The following is a 17917-nucleotide window of genomic DNA, read 5'->3' on the forward strand; positions in this document are numbered from 1 at the left end:
AGATACATTTAATTAAAATTCGAGTAAACAAACATTCAACCAGCACCTCCTGAATACAATACCACTGCTAGGCACAGAGTGCCACAGACAGATGAATAAGACCTGCTGCTCCTGATGAGAGAATACCTTTCTTAGGACAGATTCCCATGTGTGATATTCTTCCTATAATGGCAGGAAGATAAGTTCTGAAGTGGATGTAAAAGCAATCAGCCCTGACCAAGTAAGGCAAGAAATAATTAATGTGGCTTTCATGGTGTTAGAAAGGAAGACAACCATGCTTATAAAGGAAATGGCTTTGCCAACAAAAGTCCACCTGGTCAAGGCTATGGTTTCTCCAGTGGTCGTGTATGGATGTGAGAGTTGGACTATAAAGAAAGCTGAGTGCCGAAGAATTGATGCTTTTGAACTGTGGTGTTGGAGGAGACTCTTGAGAGTCGCTTGGACTGCAAGAAGATCCAACCAGTCCATCCTAAAGGAGATCAATCCTGGGTGTTCATTGGAAGGACTGATGCTGAAGCTGAAACCCCAATACTTTGGCCACCTGATGCGAAGAGCTGACTCATTTGAAAAGACCCTGATGCTGGCCAATATTGAGGGCAGGAGGAGAAGGGGATGACAGACGGTGAGATGGTTGGATGGCATCACCGACTCGATGGACATGAGTTTGAGTAAACTCTGGGAGTTGGGCAGGGAGGCCTGGCGTGCTGCAGTTGATGGGTTTGCAAAGAATTGGACAGGACTGAGCGACTGAACTGAACCGAAAGGAAATGGCAGGCTTCCCTGATGGCTCAGTGGTGAAGAACTCTCCTGCAATACAGGAGACAGAGGTTCAATCCCTGGGAAGATCCCCCGGAGTAGGAAATGGCGACCCACTCCCATATTCTTGCCTGGAAAACCCCATGGCCAGAGGAGCTTGGCAAGCTGCATCCTATAGGGTTACGAAAGAGTTGGCCAGAACTTAGCGACCGAACCTCAACAGTGAAGAAGTGGCATTTAATCTAGCTGAGGGGATGAGTCAGTTTCCAGCGGGATGGCTGGCTGGAAAGGGGATGCTTCCCGAGAAGGGGATGTTGCCTTACCCCATTCAGGCCTCTGCCTCTACGTCATCTCCTGGGGAACAATTCACCTCCCTGTTTAATAAACCTGCCTCGCTAGCGAATCCTCCTAAGGTATGTCCTACACACTTTGTTGTCTTTCCCACTAAACTATAGTAAATATGTAAGAACCAATTTTGATGATTTAGAGTATCCTGGGGGAAGGAAGGTGAGGAGACCACCTAAATAAATTGATTGGTTGATTAACTGAAAATAGAATTTTGTGCTATGAATAAAATGTAAATAGGGGATGACTGAATCACACAAAAACTAATGACAATTTTAGAAAATTAAGACCAAAGATTATACTCATATGGGTTTTATTAATATCCTTTCACTAGTCTTCCCTAAAACAACATATATATTTCACTGATGCAACAAGATATTTTATATAATTTTCAACTAACAGTGATAGATAAATGCATGTTTTATTTGACATTTTAATATTTTGAATTGGGCAAACCCAGTGTACTCAAATGGGTACATGATCTAAGAAACAATATAAATGAATTTATTGTAAAAAAAAAAAAAAGGAAAAAATATGAAGCAGTTTAAATGAAAAGCAAAAATCATTTACTAGACACTTAGAAAATTTGAAAACCCAGAGAATTTAAAAATAATAATCATACAATCCTACCACTAAAATTACTTTCCTGTGTGGCATCTGATCCCATCACTTCATAGCAAATAGATGGGGAAACAATGACAGACTTTATATTTTGGGGCTCCAAAATCACTGCAGATGGTGACTGCAGCCATGAAATTAAAAGATGCTTACCAACCTAGATACAATATTAAAAAGCAGAGACATTACTTTGCCAACAAAGGTCCGTCTAGTCAAAGCTATGGTTTTTCCACTAGTCATGTATGGATGTGAGAGTTGGATTATAAAGAAAGCTGAGCACCGAAGAATTGATGCTTTTGGACTGTGGTGTTGGAGAAGACTCTGGAGAGTCCCTTGGACAGCAAGGAGATCCAACCAGTCCATCCTAAAGAGATCAGTCCTGGGTGTTCATTGGAAGGACTGATGCTGAAGCTGAAACTCGAATACTTTGGCCACCTGATGTGAAGAACTGACTCACTGGAAAAGACTCTGATGCTGGGAAAGATTGAAGGCGGGAGGAGAAGGGGATGACAGAGGATGAGATGGTTGGATGGCATCACTGTCTGAATGGACATGAGTTTGAGTAAACTTCAGGAATTGGTGATGGACAGGGAGCCCTGGCGTGCTGCGATTCATGGGGTCACAAAGAGTCAGAAACGACTGAGTGACTGAACTGAACTGAACTGAACTGATGTGACTTAATGCTTTTTTTAAAAATCCTTTTTAAATACATAACATAAAGAAGACTCAGCACCGAAGAATTGATGCTTCTGAAGTGGTGTTGGAGAGGATTCTTGAAAGTCCCTTGGACAGCAGAGAGATCAAGCTAGTCAATCCTAAAGGAAATCAACTCTGAATATTCATTGGAAGGACTAAAGCTGAAGATGAAACTCCAACACTTTGGCCACCTAATGTGAAGAGTCAACTCATTAGAAAAGACCCTGATGCTGGGAAAGATTGAAGGCAGGAGGAGAAGGGGATGACAGAGGATGAAACGGTTGGATGGCATCACTGACTCAGTGAACGTGAGTTTGAGCAAGCTCTGGGAGATGGTGAAGAACAGGAAAGCCTGGCATGGTGCAGTCCACAGGGTCACAAAGAGTGGGACACCACTGAGTGACTAAAAAACAATTGTAATAGCCTGTAGTAATTATTTCCTAACTATTGAAATAATTACTGTAATATTGAAAGACCGCTCTTGTTTTTTAATATTATGAAAAAATGCTGCAATGGACACACCTTATTCATAAATATGGTTTCAATACTCAGGTTACTTTTTAAGGATAAAATGAGTTGTATAATGAGGAGAGTGGTCATAGTACCGTATTCAAGAAGATAGGGTGGTTTTCATTTAATCTTATTCCAAATTATGTTGTGGTTCAGTTAAAGGACCAGAAGCAGATGTGGGAGGCAGGAAATACTAGATCAGCCTGTGTTCAGGATCCTATACATCTTGTTTCAGTCATTACACTGCGAGGTTCTTGCCATTCAACCTTGCATCTCAAGCCCAGCATGGTTCCTGGCTAGATTCTTATAATGTGTGTTTACAAAGCTGAGTCAGTGTTAATTTAAGCATTTAAAATATACCTGTGATGAAATATGATAAGGTAATGTAGTAGTGCCACTCAAATATAATTAGAAATATTTTGATTAATATAATAAAATATTTTAAATACATTGTTTAACGGCACAAATTTCATGATGATTAAGGCATCCATTCTCTAACTTGATCTTGAACACTGTTTAAAGGGAGAATTCAAATAGTTAAGTTTATTTATGTCTAAACGGTCACTTTCAAATTGACATGGATTAGGTATGGTATGTGATCATATCATGCTGGATCATGAATTTAAAATGCTCAGAGTGAGTCAAAATGCACTTGATTCTATTTCTGAAGTGTTCGTTATATTTGCAACAATGAGCAGGACCTGTTGTAGCTGCAAAGAACAGGAAGATAAAGTTTCACTACTGAACAGGAAAGATAGAATTAGAGACAACACAAATAAAGACAGTATGTTCCGTGACTGCTTTGAAAGGTATGTGTAACTTAAGAACTAGGAGGAAAATGAAAGATTAGGTGAAGTGATTTGAAAAATGGATAATAATAAAATAGCAATCATAGATACCATGTATCAATTTCTTGCTGCATGCCAGGCACTATGCTAAAATTTTATGTTAACCCAGTAGTCATCTCCATAACAATTAAATCAGAATGGCGAAAGAGGGAAGCATCAATACTTTTTTAAAGATTCCCCCAGATAATTCAATCGGAACCATTCAACAACCCTGCAAGGTAAATATTCTCTTGCTATTTCTCTTTTATGAAGGGAGAAACTGAGTCCCTTGATCTTAATCACTTGCAGTGCCTCCCCAGGGCTTCAGGGCCATTTCTGATGAGTAGCTTTGATTTTTATGAATTTAAGGAGCTTTCCAATGCATCTCTTAAAAATAACCATTTCAGGGACCTCCCTGGTGGTGGTCCAGGGACTAAGACTCCATGCTCCCAAGGCAGGGGTCCCAGGTTTGATCCCTGGTCAGGAAATTAGATCCCTCATGCTGCAACTAAGACCCGATATAGCAAATAAACAACTGAGCACCTAAAAAATATAAGATAAAAATTATCTTTTTAGGAGGTTATAATCTATTTCTGTGGCTTAGCCAGCATTAGTGATGATGGTGTCCCTGAGCAGTACCCATCTCTTCCATGCATAACTTGTCAACACTGCCCTTCTCTCTGCCTCCTTCCTTAACCCTCCAAATATTACTATTTCTATTCACCTTCAGAGTTCACCTAAGCCCGTGTCAGGAAACTGGTTGCATTTGTGAAAGGAAGAGGCCCAGTGGCAAAGCAGAGCAGAGCAGCACTGAGGTTGTCACTGAAGCCCCATTCACCCCACCCAGGTTTTGATTGTTCATTTTCCGGTTGTCCATTACAAAGGCTTCTTTTGTTCAGGCTCTGCTGCAGACTTCTAGCTCCTCAGAGGTCTTTCCACCTTCAACCTAAACCTACAGTCATGTTGTGTTATGGGTCTAGTTTTCTGCCTAGCTTGGCCATTCTCACCATATGCCTTTAGTCGAGAGGTTTATACTGTCCTCTAGACCACTGTACTGCGTGCTCTTCTAAATGGAATTTGGAGATTTGCTTGGCTACATTTCTGGTTCTTTGGCACAGCGTTGCTCTACATTTAAGTTCACGCATGGACTTCTGCCGACCGCTGCCCTATTTCTAGGCCTTCAAAGCCACATGACCACTAGCTTCTACAACCCCTTATGAACATGCTGTTCTCCTGTGAATGGGTCCTGTCTGTATGGGGCATCTCAGTTACATCTGTCCCAATCCAAGCAATTGCCTTTCACCTATAATTTGGGGTGGGGGGTGGATATTTCAGCGTTTCATTCCTGTATAGCAACTGTGTATCTAGTGCCAGAAAAGATTTAATGAGCTGGGCACTTGGGCCTAAGGACTCACACGAATGTGAAACCCTCCTATGGAGAATGTGACTGCCTTTTTATTTTTTTTTTCATTTATTTTTAATTGGAAGAGAATTGCTTTACAATGTCATGTTGGTTTCTGTCCTACAACACCACAGATCGGTTATAAGCACATATATATATCGTCCCCCTCTTAAGCCTCCCTCCCACCCCATCTCACCCCTCTAGGTCATCGCGGAGCACGGAGGCCGGCTCCCTGTTATTCAGCAGCTCCCCACTAGCTCGGTTTTCCACGTGGTGATGTACATACGTCAGTGCTCCTCTTCCAGTGCATCCCACCGTCTCCTTCCTTGCTGCGTCCACGAGTCTGCATCTCTATCCCTGCCCTGCAACGGACGCTTTTTTATTTCCTAGGCGATGTATTTATGGCCATGGCACAAGCAGTGATCGCAGTAGTTAAAATTTCCCTCCGGTGGACCGTGCTCACTGCGAGTGGAATCACACAGGCCCAGCTGAAGCCGCAGCTTAAGCCAGCCCCCAGGCTCTGCAGAATTCCAAGGTAGGAGGTTTAACAGCGGCCCCGCCAAGGGCCGACGAGACAGAGCGGCGGTCGCAGTTTCCGGAACAGCCCAGTGGCTCCCCACCAGTAAGAATGAAGCTTTAGGCTTATTATCTGTCTGTTAAAAAAGAAATTCTCTGTTTTGTCATCATAAAACCCAACTAGGGAGAAAAAAACTGACCACACTTGCTTCAGTCAATTGTTCCTGAAAAACATAAACAGGCCGCTAATAGGAGCAGGTTTTATCTGTTCTAATCTGCCACTGCTTTTTCCCTAAAACAGTACACTCAAGGCAGGCTGTATGTTTCCCCTAACATTTAATTAGCAAAAGAAAAACATCACATGAATTAAAAAAAATAATAATAAACCAGCTCACACAACAATAAAAGAGAACCAAGGGGCTGCTTTCTCGGTAGACACAAGAGTGGCTTTTGCTGCTCTTGGTGGCCCTGGCTACCTTGGCTGCCTCAGCCCCCAACCAGCAGAGGGGAGGCGGAGGCTGCGGGCAGGATGAAGGGCTGAGGGTGACGTGTCCAGGGCCAGTGAGGCAGCTCTGAGGGCCTGCGGCCGCAGGGCTTCGGGGGCGGGCTCCCCACATCCCGGCCCAGGGCGGCTCCAGCACACACCTGCATCTTGCTTTTGCAGGGGTCAGGGTGCCCGAGGCCCTTCAACAGCCGAGTCCCACCCCCCGAAGCCCGGAGGGGGACGCTGAGGCCCTGCGTGGCCTCACACAGCCGCAGCCTCAGAGCAGCTGCCGCCTCGCGGCCGCCCCGAGCGCTGCTCTGCGGGGGCAGCCAGGGGGGCCGGGCCGGGCCGCTCAGGGCCCGAGGCCACCGGAGAGTCACGTCAGCAAGGCCCGGTGTCGTTCTGAAAGGTCAAGAGAAAAGTCAAAACAAACCCTTCAGCATTTAAGTCTCTACGTTTTCTCATTCTTGTATCTTTTCATGATACTACGCAACTGACTTTGAATATTTAAAGTGGTTATGTTCTGTCAAAAGTTTGCAAATCTTGAATAATAACATTTTTCTCCAGAACATAGACTATTTCACATAGTTTAAGGTGACTGCCTCAGACTCATCAGTGAATGGAGTAAAAAAAATAGCAAAATCTCATTGCCGACTGTCCCACAGGTTCACAGGTTCGCTGACATGTTGAGTGGCTATTTCCTGTATGAAGCTGTGCCTCAGTAAAATTTAGATGGTCACTGAACTTCAGGTCATTCCAAAGTGTAAACTCCATGAATGTCTAGGGTCTGTCATAAGAAACTAGACGGCTAAGACAGGGTCCCATCCCGTGGGCTGAGGGCCCCCAGTGGTTGCTGCAGTAATAATTCCTTCCGAGCAAGAAGCATCGCCTGCAGAATGAGGAGCTCAAATCACCGCTTCTCAGATGCATGCATACGCTGTTGTGATTAGTAAAAACAGTACAGTGGCTTTTTGTCACTGTAGTTTTTCAATTAAAAGATACCCAAAAGTACTCTTGCTAATTGGAGAGGAGCTAGATGTTTTGATGCTAACTCAAAAAGTTTGTGAACCCCTGCTCCAGACAGTCACCCCAGGGCCGCTACTCCCTTGAGTAGCTTGAATAGTTGAGTCCAATGAAAAGAACAGAAATGCTATGCAAAACTCAACCCGCAACAGAACTGTATTAATTACAAAGTAATGCACCTATTTCTACCGCAGTAAATTTTACAGAACAAGCGTTCACTACAAAGGAGAATTTGCCATCCCTGACCAAATACCAACGCCACACAAAGTAGCACTCAGTGAAGGAGCAGATTTCCTCACATGGCAACTCTGGCCTTCACTATCCGCGAAAAGCGAAAAATGCAAAGCCATTTGGGAGACCAGGTCTCACTTCAATTTTTAACTCATCATTTAAAAAGCTCGCTCTCGCGCACACACACACACACACACACACACTCAAGAGTGACTCATCTCACGGCCTGTGTGTCCGCGGTGTGTGTGCATAAACGTTTATCCCTCTGAATCAAGTCATCATTATTCCAGTATTGAAATATTCTCTCCGATTGCCTGATTTCCAGTGCCAGTCTCCTGGGGTAGTTAGGCAAATAAAATTTCATTTACAGAAAGACTGTGATTCAGAATTGATAAAGAGAATTTTTTTTCCCCTTGAGAGTTCTCCCCTCCTGCACCTAAAATACATCAAACAGCACTCAAAGCGTCAGAGGAAAGAAGCAGATCTTTCAAAAGCACTGGGCAGTGGGTGCAACACGTGATTCAGAGTTTCCCTCCGGGCGTGAGAGGTTAGTGGAGAGTCAAGGCCCCACTTGGCGTCAGTTAACACCTGACGATGAATTTCCATATCATTATGTTTGACAAGACAGACACGCATGAATGCATGAAACGCGCAAAAAGAATAACACTTCAATCTCAGGTACACAAATATACTTAAGAAAGAGAAGTTTTATTAGGGCAATTTCACTTTATTTTTCCATACAGCAAAGTCAACTACTGCAGTAATAATAAAATAAGCATAAAACAAATTGCAGCCCAAGACAAAATACATAATTTTAAGCAACTACAAGCAGAAAGTAAGTTGTGATTACATAATAGTAAAACCAAGCACACCTGTCCTTTCAGCAGGTGGAAGTGTAGGGTCGCTGATAAGTGCAACATTATAACCAGCTGGAGTGAAGGTTGGATACACTAATTCAGTAAACAAGTGCCCATTATCACATTTGCTTTTTTGAGTGCTTCTGAGTTGAAAATTAAAACCGTGAAAATTGAACTGTGTTTTACATTTTTCACCTGCTGAAAGAACAGGCTCCTAGAGCAATTAAAAAACAATCACATAACAACTATAGCTACTGTGTGCTGTTTGGTTTGCCTGTTTATGGGTGAAATTTTGTGAAAGTCAATACTTGTTTTGAAGATTTTCTTTTTCTTTCTTTTTTATTTTTTTGTGAACAGTAAACCACTGAAATTGGCAGAAACTGATTTGAATAGTATATGTCCTTAGTATAGTTCTTTCTCTCTCTTTTTTTTTGTTGTTTTTGTTGAAGTTTTAAACATGCAGTAGTTTTTTGAAAAATGTAAGGAATATCTGATCCATGATTTCACCTTAATGGTTGAAGGACCTGCTATTTTTGGTAATGATCTTCAGGCAGATTTGGCCCAATGGAGTTTTTGTCAGTCATGAGATCTTGGAAGGATGGCATATCTTTCCAGCTGAAAAAATCCTGGCAAACTACAAGCTGTCCACAAAAAAGCAAAGCAACATGTTTGAAGGGGTATGGAGTGCTAACTCTGTGCCACTTTTGCAAGCAATTTTGCTCAGTCTGTCATTTTATTAGCCTTAACAAAACTCCTTGTAATTATAGACGTTTTTATTCAAAATAAGATCTTACTATTATACAGGTTTCTCTCTTTTGACTATATACAGAAGTGCAAAAAGTCAACCTTCTCTCTAGACGTTCCAACATGCTAAACTGCAGCATAATCAACCCTCAAGAGTTTGCACACACGCTATAATTCTCATTACGTAAACTTTGAGTATTTGGATTATCAACAAAAAGTCCCTTGTTCTATTTATTGATTATGCAGCTTATTTATAACAAGGCCTGATATTCAGGGATTTCAAAAATATTAAACAATACTTTAACATTTGAAATGGATACAGTAGAAAATAAATTTTATTCTAATATCTAGGATCTAGATCTTCTTATAATAACTAATTACAAACAAAATAAATCATCAAAATATTACTCAATTGTCTGCCAGGATTGTTGCGATAGCAACAACTTAACTTCTTACTTAGCAATGATTATATATTTATAAGATATCCATATAAAAGATCTTTGTTCTTTTAATGAAAACTAGACAAGAACTAACAATGACTGACATTCTTACACTTTTAATATTAAATCAGTAAAATATAAATCATTTAGTTAACAATACGAATATTCATATGACACTACATGTAATTCAAAACTGAGTATGTTATGAAGGAAAAAACTACTTTAATTTTTTTTTTGTATTTTGAAAAGTTCATCGGTAAAATCTACTAAAACAAGAGTCTATAAACTGAAATGGTATTCAATTGTTAATAGAAAATGAAATCTAATAAATGTAGGAAATGAAAAACTACACTTTAACAAGAAAAATAAGTAATATTCTATAATGTAACTAACTAGGATAACATGTGGAGTCACCATTACTCTCTTAACACGATTGAAATTACATTGGTATGGGTTCCAACCCGTAATGTAATAATCTAAGGCTTTAATAGATGTACAGTACAATCAGTAAAATCAACACATCAGTCTTATATTAGAAAGCATCTCTCTCAAGCATAAAAACTTGCAGTAAACTTGGAAGTATGGAAAGTTCTAGAACTGAACTTTCACTTCTCCCATTCCACACTAGAACTACCAGTGACCTGGCCCCTACTTCAGCAATTTTTAGAACTGCTGAACAGAGCAAAAATATCCTTTACTAGCTGCAACATCCAAACCACAAAAAAGGAATTCCTTTGGATGAATCCATTCTTAAAAACTGAATGCACATCTATTTTTTTTTAATTTGTAAAAGGCTTTCTAAGGCTATAAGCAGTAAATCTGAACAAAACGAAACAAAACAAATCACATATAAAATTCACCCATGTACTTAACCCACCCAATGACTAGATTAATTAAACATTTCCCATTTTCATGTTTTGGTTTATCATGCATCTGATGACAGTGCTTTCTTCTTTGTTTAGAGTCACTGTTTTAAATGTGACTGTGACGAAGCATTTAAGCAAATGTGAAACCATTTTTGCAAAGCATTTAGAGTCTTTTGACTTTTGACAGAGCTATAAATAGAAGCAAAATAATTTCCTCAAACTTTTTTTTGTTATCGTGTCTCAGAAATGGCATATCCCTTTTGAATAACATGTTATACAGTATAGTAGGCATAAATATTACACTACAATGCATTAAAATAATTTTTATATATATCTATTATATATAATCTCCAGTATGTGTGAGTTTATCTGTATTGAGAGAGTCTGTGTTGTGCTGTCTATTTTGTTACTGTAAAGTTAAATCGGCCATTTCTGAGACAGCTTTGGTTTCCAAAAAAAAAAAAAAAAGAAAAGAATGGTGCCCTTTGACTGATTAGTACTAGCAAATAAGCAACGAAATGTGGCTCTGAAAACAATAACACTGAAGAAATAATACTCTACTTTGATGTACAGTCTATGGCACTTCATGAGAATCCTTAACAACATGGTACTTAAAGCCATGATGTGCTTTAAAAGATACACAGTTGTGGTTTTGCTTGGCACATTCATCTCTGTCAGATCCCTCCCTCACCACATCTTAAAATCTATTACATTAAAAATATTACTCAAACAAAAATGACTGTGCATGCACGCTCTCATCTATAATGGCAATTTTAAATACAAGGTGCACCTTTGTTATTTGTAAACCTTGAAAGAAATAAACTTATTTTTTAAAAAATTATATCTTGGTCTACAGACGTACCAATACATAATAGAGTCATGGTTACACCATAGTCTGTCTTTTCAAGATGGCATGAATATATAGGAAACTAATTAGGTCTGCATATTTGAATGCATCACTCTGTGCTAGAAAAGAAAGAAAATGTTGTTCTTTTAGACAGGAGTATCACCTCAGCACAAATATCAATTAAATGTACAAAGTGTATAGGCAGCAGTGTGCGGTGGGTTTCCATGTCGTCTTTTCTTCTGGTTAACATGCAGTGTGCGGATGTCTGTGGCTGAGGGGTTTTTGTATGAGGTTGCTTGACGGTATATACAATATGGCTAATGACCTCGTCCTTTACTCTATAACCAGGCACACTGTCCTTTCCTCTTTAGTACGATCTGCAAGGGAAAAAGAGATACCCTTCTGTTAACACAGACAATATCTAGCAGCAGTTTCCCATACACATTCAACATGAAAATTGTATTTCTCGGTTTAAAGAGCGAACACAGCAATGGCAGCAACTTCATGTAAAAACAAAAACCGCACTGCAGGTACAAAGGACCAAAATGCTTTTATTGTCTCTCTGAGAATCAAATGACACTTGCAGCTGCACAAAACTCTAGTCTCTGGACAAACATCAGCCAATACACAGCTTAAAATAAAAAATGCATTTGCAGAATCAAGGGGCATAATACAGGAGAGCTCTTTTCAGCACTATCATTGTGGGACAGAATTTACAACTCACTTTACTTCTTTCTAAAGTTGAATAGGTTTCAGAAGTAATGATTTGGCCCACAAAATTAAAATCCATGCAACTATCCTATTAAATACAATCTGCTCTATGTGGATGCATGATTAACACAGTATGTGTTTGCAAAAAAAAAAAACAAAAAAAAAAACAAAAAAAAACCAACAAAAAAACGATGATACTCTAAGTGACTGCTTTGGATAATTTACAGTTTGGATTTTTTCTCCTAAAGGCCAAGAAAAAGAAAAATCATTCCTTATGCTCCTGACAAATTCAGGTTGAACTGATATTACAATGTACTTGTGACTTAATAATTCCAGCTGCTAAATGAAATTTGTTCCCATAGAATCTTTACATATTCAACTATGCTTTAGTATACAACTTGAGAATTCAAAAAATCACCATTTTGCTCAAAAACCAGTTTAAATATCTTCCACTCAAAAACCAGTTTAAATATTGCAGCTTCTCATTAAAATGTCTAAGTATTTGTTAAATAAACAGAACCTTAAAGAACTTAAGTTTCAATACTGACAAATCTACTGTTTTGCTAACTGATGGAACTCCACTCCATTTTGCATCTTTTTTTCTGAACCTGGATTACTGCTAAGAAACAGAACTTGTTTACATATATACATACCCAACTAATCATAAGAGCTTGAAATGTTTTTTTTTAACATGTCAAAAGAACTCTACTTCCAAACCTACGTACTACAAAGCAATGTACTATTATATTGTATAGAATAATAAACCTTACTATCAGAACTGCACTGAGAGAGCTTATGAAACAGAAATCAGTTTCAGTAATTTAATTCATGATTGCAGCATGTCTTTGGTAGTACATCTCGGATTGAGTTTATCATTCCTTTATTTCAAGTTGTGTCTGTCGTCTTCTCTTGTATGAGTTAATCCTCTGACAAGCTCTTCCTATGGATTATTATTACAAGGGCCTCTGAACTGGTTCCCTGACACCACCTCCTGATTCAACACCCTGTCCCTTCTTCTACAAGGCTCTGATATCTCCTTTCTCTTTACATCAACCTTCACTGTCCAAATTCACTTAATTTCTGACTCAGGAAGAGCTGCTCCTTCATCTTTATTCCTAGAGGAATTTGTTCAAAGCTCTCTTATTTTAATGAAGAGTGCTAAAATTTACATCATCATCTCATTGACTGTCGATCTTTATTTCATCGACCTGGTAACTAACACACAGTAGCTAACACAAAAAGTCATTTATAAATGTGTTGATGCACAGATGAATGAATGAAAGGAAGCAACAAAGAAAGAATGATCACCCATCTTATTTACCAGATTCAGTTTTAAGCGTCGTAGCTCTTCTTAAATATAAAAAGAAATACCTAATATAATTCTGAGCAGGTAGATAACTTGAATCAATGTGTAAGAATAAAACATGCTCTAAAAGGATGAAACATGGTCATCTTTGCAAGTCAATGTGTCTGAAAGGAAACCACGAGACTTTCAAACTATTTGAGCAAATATCCAGGTAGATGTGTGAGTGGGTGTGTATGTGTGTGCATATATGAATGTGTGAATATATTTAAATCAGGCTCTTTATATTCTAATGACCCTGATGTGGTGAAGCATGGGGTAAACTGTTCTCATTTAGGATTTAGCAAGACAATTTTTGAATAAAATAAACACTGACCTATACCAGGGAGCAGCAAACTATTGCCTGTAAGCTAAATCCTGCCTACCTATTTTTGTGTGTGTCTAACTTTTTGTGACCTTATGATCCATAACCCACCACGCTCCTTGGTCCACAGGATTTTCCAGGCAAGAATACTGGAGTGGGTTTCCATGCCCTCCTCCCGGGGATCTTCCCAGCCCAGAGATCTATCCTGTGTCTCTTATGTCTCCTGCCTTGGCAGGTGGGTTCTTTGCCACTAGCACTGCCAATAAAGTTCAATTGGGACACAGCAACCCTTTGATTTACACACCGTATCCGGTTGTTTTCATGCTACATCGGCAGAGCAGCCCTATGGCCCACACAACCTAAAGCATTTACTATCTCATCTTTGAAGAAAAAGCTTGCCAATCCCTAATCTACGCCTTCTATTTAGTTTAAGCTGTATTTTTCCTTCACGCCTGTGCTTATTTCTAGGACAAAATTTTTAAAAATGTATATATCCTCAGTATTATGCATATTTAAATGACATTAGCATATTTCTTATAAATTCATACATTAAAATTCCTCATAACCCATCTCAGATAAAATTGTGAGTTCTATATAAATACATTTTTTTGAAATTCTGCAAAATTTTCTTAAGTGCATTACACAATTGTTATCTTAAAAAAGAAAAAACCACCACAAAAATACACTCAATATTACATAATGAACTTACTGTTTAGTGATGAAAATTCTACATCTGGGTAACATACTTGTGGCTAGTCAGATGTTCGGCAGATATTATGGGTATCTAGCAAATAAGAAATTACTTAATGAATGATCCATGCAAGCAAGCCAACAACCAAGAGATGAAAACATCTTAATATTAAATTTTTTAAGAAAGTGAAATTCAGCTGTGAGGTGATAGTCCTCATCTGATCAACATAACAGTAAGTTAATATAAACTTAATGCCAAAGTAGCAACTCATTGTTTAAAATCTTTGTGTTAAATACTATTCTATAAATGTTATCAGTTTTTAGGAAGAGAAGTAAAACTATCAAAAATTCATGCAGAGCAGTAATTGAAAGAAGCCCTTTTTGTTGGCCTACACACACACCCCTGTGGTTTCAGTTATTCAGTATTCTAGAAAGCAAAGTAGGCAATGTCTTGCCTATTTTTGTGCAACCAATTTCTACATTTTCATTCAACTCATGGTGTCTAACATTTTTTTTTCCAAGTTAAAAATACCAGGTAATAAAGGAGTATTTCAAAAGAACTGGATAAAAGCATGGAAGTCTACTTCAGAACATATTCCTGAATCCTGATTGCACATCTTATTGCATTTTAAATGGGTAAGAAAATTACAAAGCTTGACAGAAAACACAATAAGGAACCAATATAGAGGTGACTTGTTTCCATCATCCCAACAGCCAACATCTTCCAATCTGTAGCCCGATTCTCCTCTACCCAGAATGACGACTGCTACATTGGGAGAGGCAACACAGCGCATGTTCAACCCCTAGGGACCCGTTTCTGGGTGTGTAAACATGAGCAAAGCACCTCATTACTCTATACATAGGTTTATCTCTAAACTGGCACTAGTCCCATTTCAGCAAGGTTGATGGCAGAAGAGCGAAATCACATACATGAAGGCATTTTGTTGCTGTTTCCATCTAGATAGATGTCCTAGACTAACTCAATGCATCACAGTCCACAGCCTGGAGTGTAAATTAATATGTCTCTATTTTATTTCCATTTCTCAGCTGACATCTTTACACAATTTTACAGCACTGGCAAATGGCACGAAAATGTGCTCCAAGCATAATGAAGCTTCTCATACCATTTTTCCTGCTGCTGCAGGACAGGATGTTGCACCCAACAGTGTAGAAGCGTCAAGGATGGGGCTGTCGAAACATACCAAGGACCTTCAACACCAATCGATGCAGATGAAGGGCCAGCTATAAACTTCTGCATGCATGCAGGCTGCATTTTGTGGCATCAGCTATTTCCAGCATCGCTAATGTACTGTAGGCATATACATATGTATGTATATGTAGATATAATATATGTGTGTATATATATATCCATTCCCTTTTCTTTCTTCTGGTTGTCAAACAGTATGAAGACCCAAGATTATGCATGAAATGGTCACAGCACAATGCAAAAAGTAAAGTGTCCCCTACAACCAAGGTGGCCAAGGGCATGTTGAAATTTGCTTTGCTGTAGTTCTGCTTACACCAGCAATTCTATAGTCACACGTGGTACACACAAGAGAGTCCAGCATCACTGATCTGCACCATAAATGGACTGCACTGAATCCATTAAGAAATTTCTGCCATAGATTACTAACATGCCACATATGCACAATCTAGCATTCTTGTAAATGAGTCTGATGTGTTAGCAAAAATCCAAGACTATTTTGACAAACTTCAGAAAAACCAATGATTCTTTGCCAAGAAATGTTTAAAGCTTGTCTGAAACTTTAAAATACATCCATTTTGGCATGCTGCTTTTGAAAGTTTTTAATGACTATACTTATAGTTTGTAGTAGTTCTTCAATGGTATATGGCATTCTGTAGAAACAAGGCTGTCTCCTCCTTATAGTGATAACTGCAAATTCAAATGGCATTAAATTGGTCTTCTTTTCCCAAATGGGCAACACGTTGATTCCCAACTGATACTGTTTTTTTTTTGAGATTCATTTGGTTACATCTAACTTGGTCTGTGAATTATCTGAAATTTGATTGGACTCTAGATATTTCATATGCTGTTAACCCTATTGAACTTGTTTTCATAACAAACCTATCTATACTTTCAAGCCAAAAACTACTTTACATAAATTTGATTTTGATTCAACCAGTATTTTCTAGACTATAATTTTAAATAGGAGCTAAAAATGCTGGCTGAATCCATGCAGATTTTAAATTTTAAATATTTTAATAATTATTTTCTTTTGAATAATTATATTATGAAATTTAAATTTCTGAAACATATTCCTTTTACTTAAAAAAAGAAAACCCTGTGTATTTGTCACTCCATAAACCTGTATGGAACACAGAATGACTCTAATTGCCATACTTGGGGCCTTTTTTTCCCTTCATAACCCTCTAACATTTATGCTGAGTAGTTACAGATATAAGAGCACTTAGGAATTTTATTTTTTCACTTAAATCGCTGAGAATCAAAACTTGAAAACTTACTTATTTTAACATATTTTGAGTATGCAATTCACTTATCAAATAAAACTAATGAATTTATAACAAACTCTATTTACAAGAGTGGTTGGTTGTGGCATATATAGCACATTTAAATATTTTGCTTTTTATTAAGAATTTAGGCAAGAAACTATATATATATATATATATCTCTCCAATGCTTATAACAAAACCCTTAAAATCACCTATATTTTTAAAATTATTTTTTATTATATAAGCTTCAGGTGTATAGCACCGTAGTTCAACATCTGTATACACTACCTGATATAATTTCGATTGGTCAAAATAACTGCATGATTTTGACTTGAGACCAACTGAGAATTGCTTGTGTAAATATCATTTTAGTAGCTTTAGAAATGGAGCTGCGACAACTTTGGAGCATTTATAAATGGCATAAAAGCATTCTGCTGCTCATCATAGAAAGAATGTGTAGGCCAACAAGAGGTATCTTTGAGACCCCATGCTATTGAAGCGCCCCCTACAGCCCTCACGGACACGCGATTCCCCGCTGGCCTCAGTGGGAAGTCCGCGTGCGTCAGGGCTGCTGGACTGAGCCCTATTAGAGTCGGTTCTTAAGAAATAAAGCTGTAAATGAGCAAACCTGGTTGGCTGTGGCGGTTGCAGCGAAGGGAACACTTGTGGCAGATGTTGTTGCTGCGGACACAGTGGCTGGCGTAGCACCGTGCACCATGGGAACTTTCGGAGGGAAAATCATATAAGCAAACATACAGAAGAGTGTAGCAATATGGAAACCATGGCAACATGGAGGAGATAATTGGGCATGGCATTTATCACAGCAGTAAGCCATGTGACGGGACATCATCACCAGCGAGTGACATGCAATCACAGCGCAAAGCAGAACAACATTCCAAGGAGGGAGGGGGAGGGGATGAAAGAGAAAAAAAAGGGGAGAAAGCTTGTTACCATCAAATCAGGAAAATTGACACAAACAGGCTTAATTTGCTAAGTCAAAACCAAGAATTTTATATAGAGTTCACAGTCAGACATTCAAAATCTAAGTCAAAATACAGATATTTACTTCATATATACAATTATCTGTTTTTGAATAAAAGTATGCTTTCTTATTTACTATTATAAAAATACACAATATATTACTTTTATGAGATAGTTTTTTTTTTTTTTTACACACCAGAGCTCATAGTCCAATCAAAATCCACCAAAGGTGAC

General features: G+C 38.6%; 1 protein-coding gene across 16 annotated transcripts in view; it reads right to left on the reverse strand.

The window, feature by feature from the left end:
* Nucleotides 1–8097: 8097 nt before the first annotated feature.
* Nucleotides 8098–17917, reverse strand: part of MBNL1 (muscleblind like splicing regulator 1) — a 208384-nt gene continuing 198564 nt past the window's right edge. For 12 of the 16 annotated variants that reach the window (XM_065942607.1, XM_065942618.1, XM_065942617.1 and 9 more), the window contains 3 exons: nucleotides 17331–17425; nucleotides 14250–14324; nucleotides 8098–11539 (listed from right to left, as the gene is read on the reverse strand). In XM_065942607.1, coding sequence (XP_065798679.1) covers nucleotides 14268–14324; nucleotides 17331–17425 — 152 coding nt within the window. In that variant the 3' untranslated portion in view covers nucleotides 8098–11539; nucleotides 14250–14267. The remainder of the gene's footprint in view (nucleotides 11540–14249; nucleotides 14325–17330; nucleotides 17426–17917) is intronic. The other 4 variants (XM_065942612.1, XM_065942613.1, XM_065942620.1 and 1 more) reach the window with 1 other exon arrangement.

This window comes from Muntiacus reevesi, chromosome 8 (assembly GCF_963930625.1).
Source record: "Muntiacus reevesi chromosome 8, mMunRee1.1, whole genome shotgun sequence".
In the NCBI taxonomy this organism is placed as follows: domain Eukaryota; kingdom Metazoa; phylum Chordata; class Mammalia; order Artiodactyla; family Cervidae; genus Muntiacus; species Muntiacus reevesi.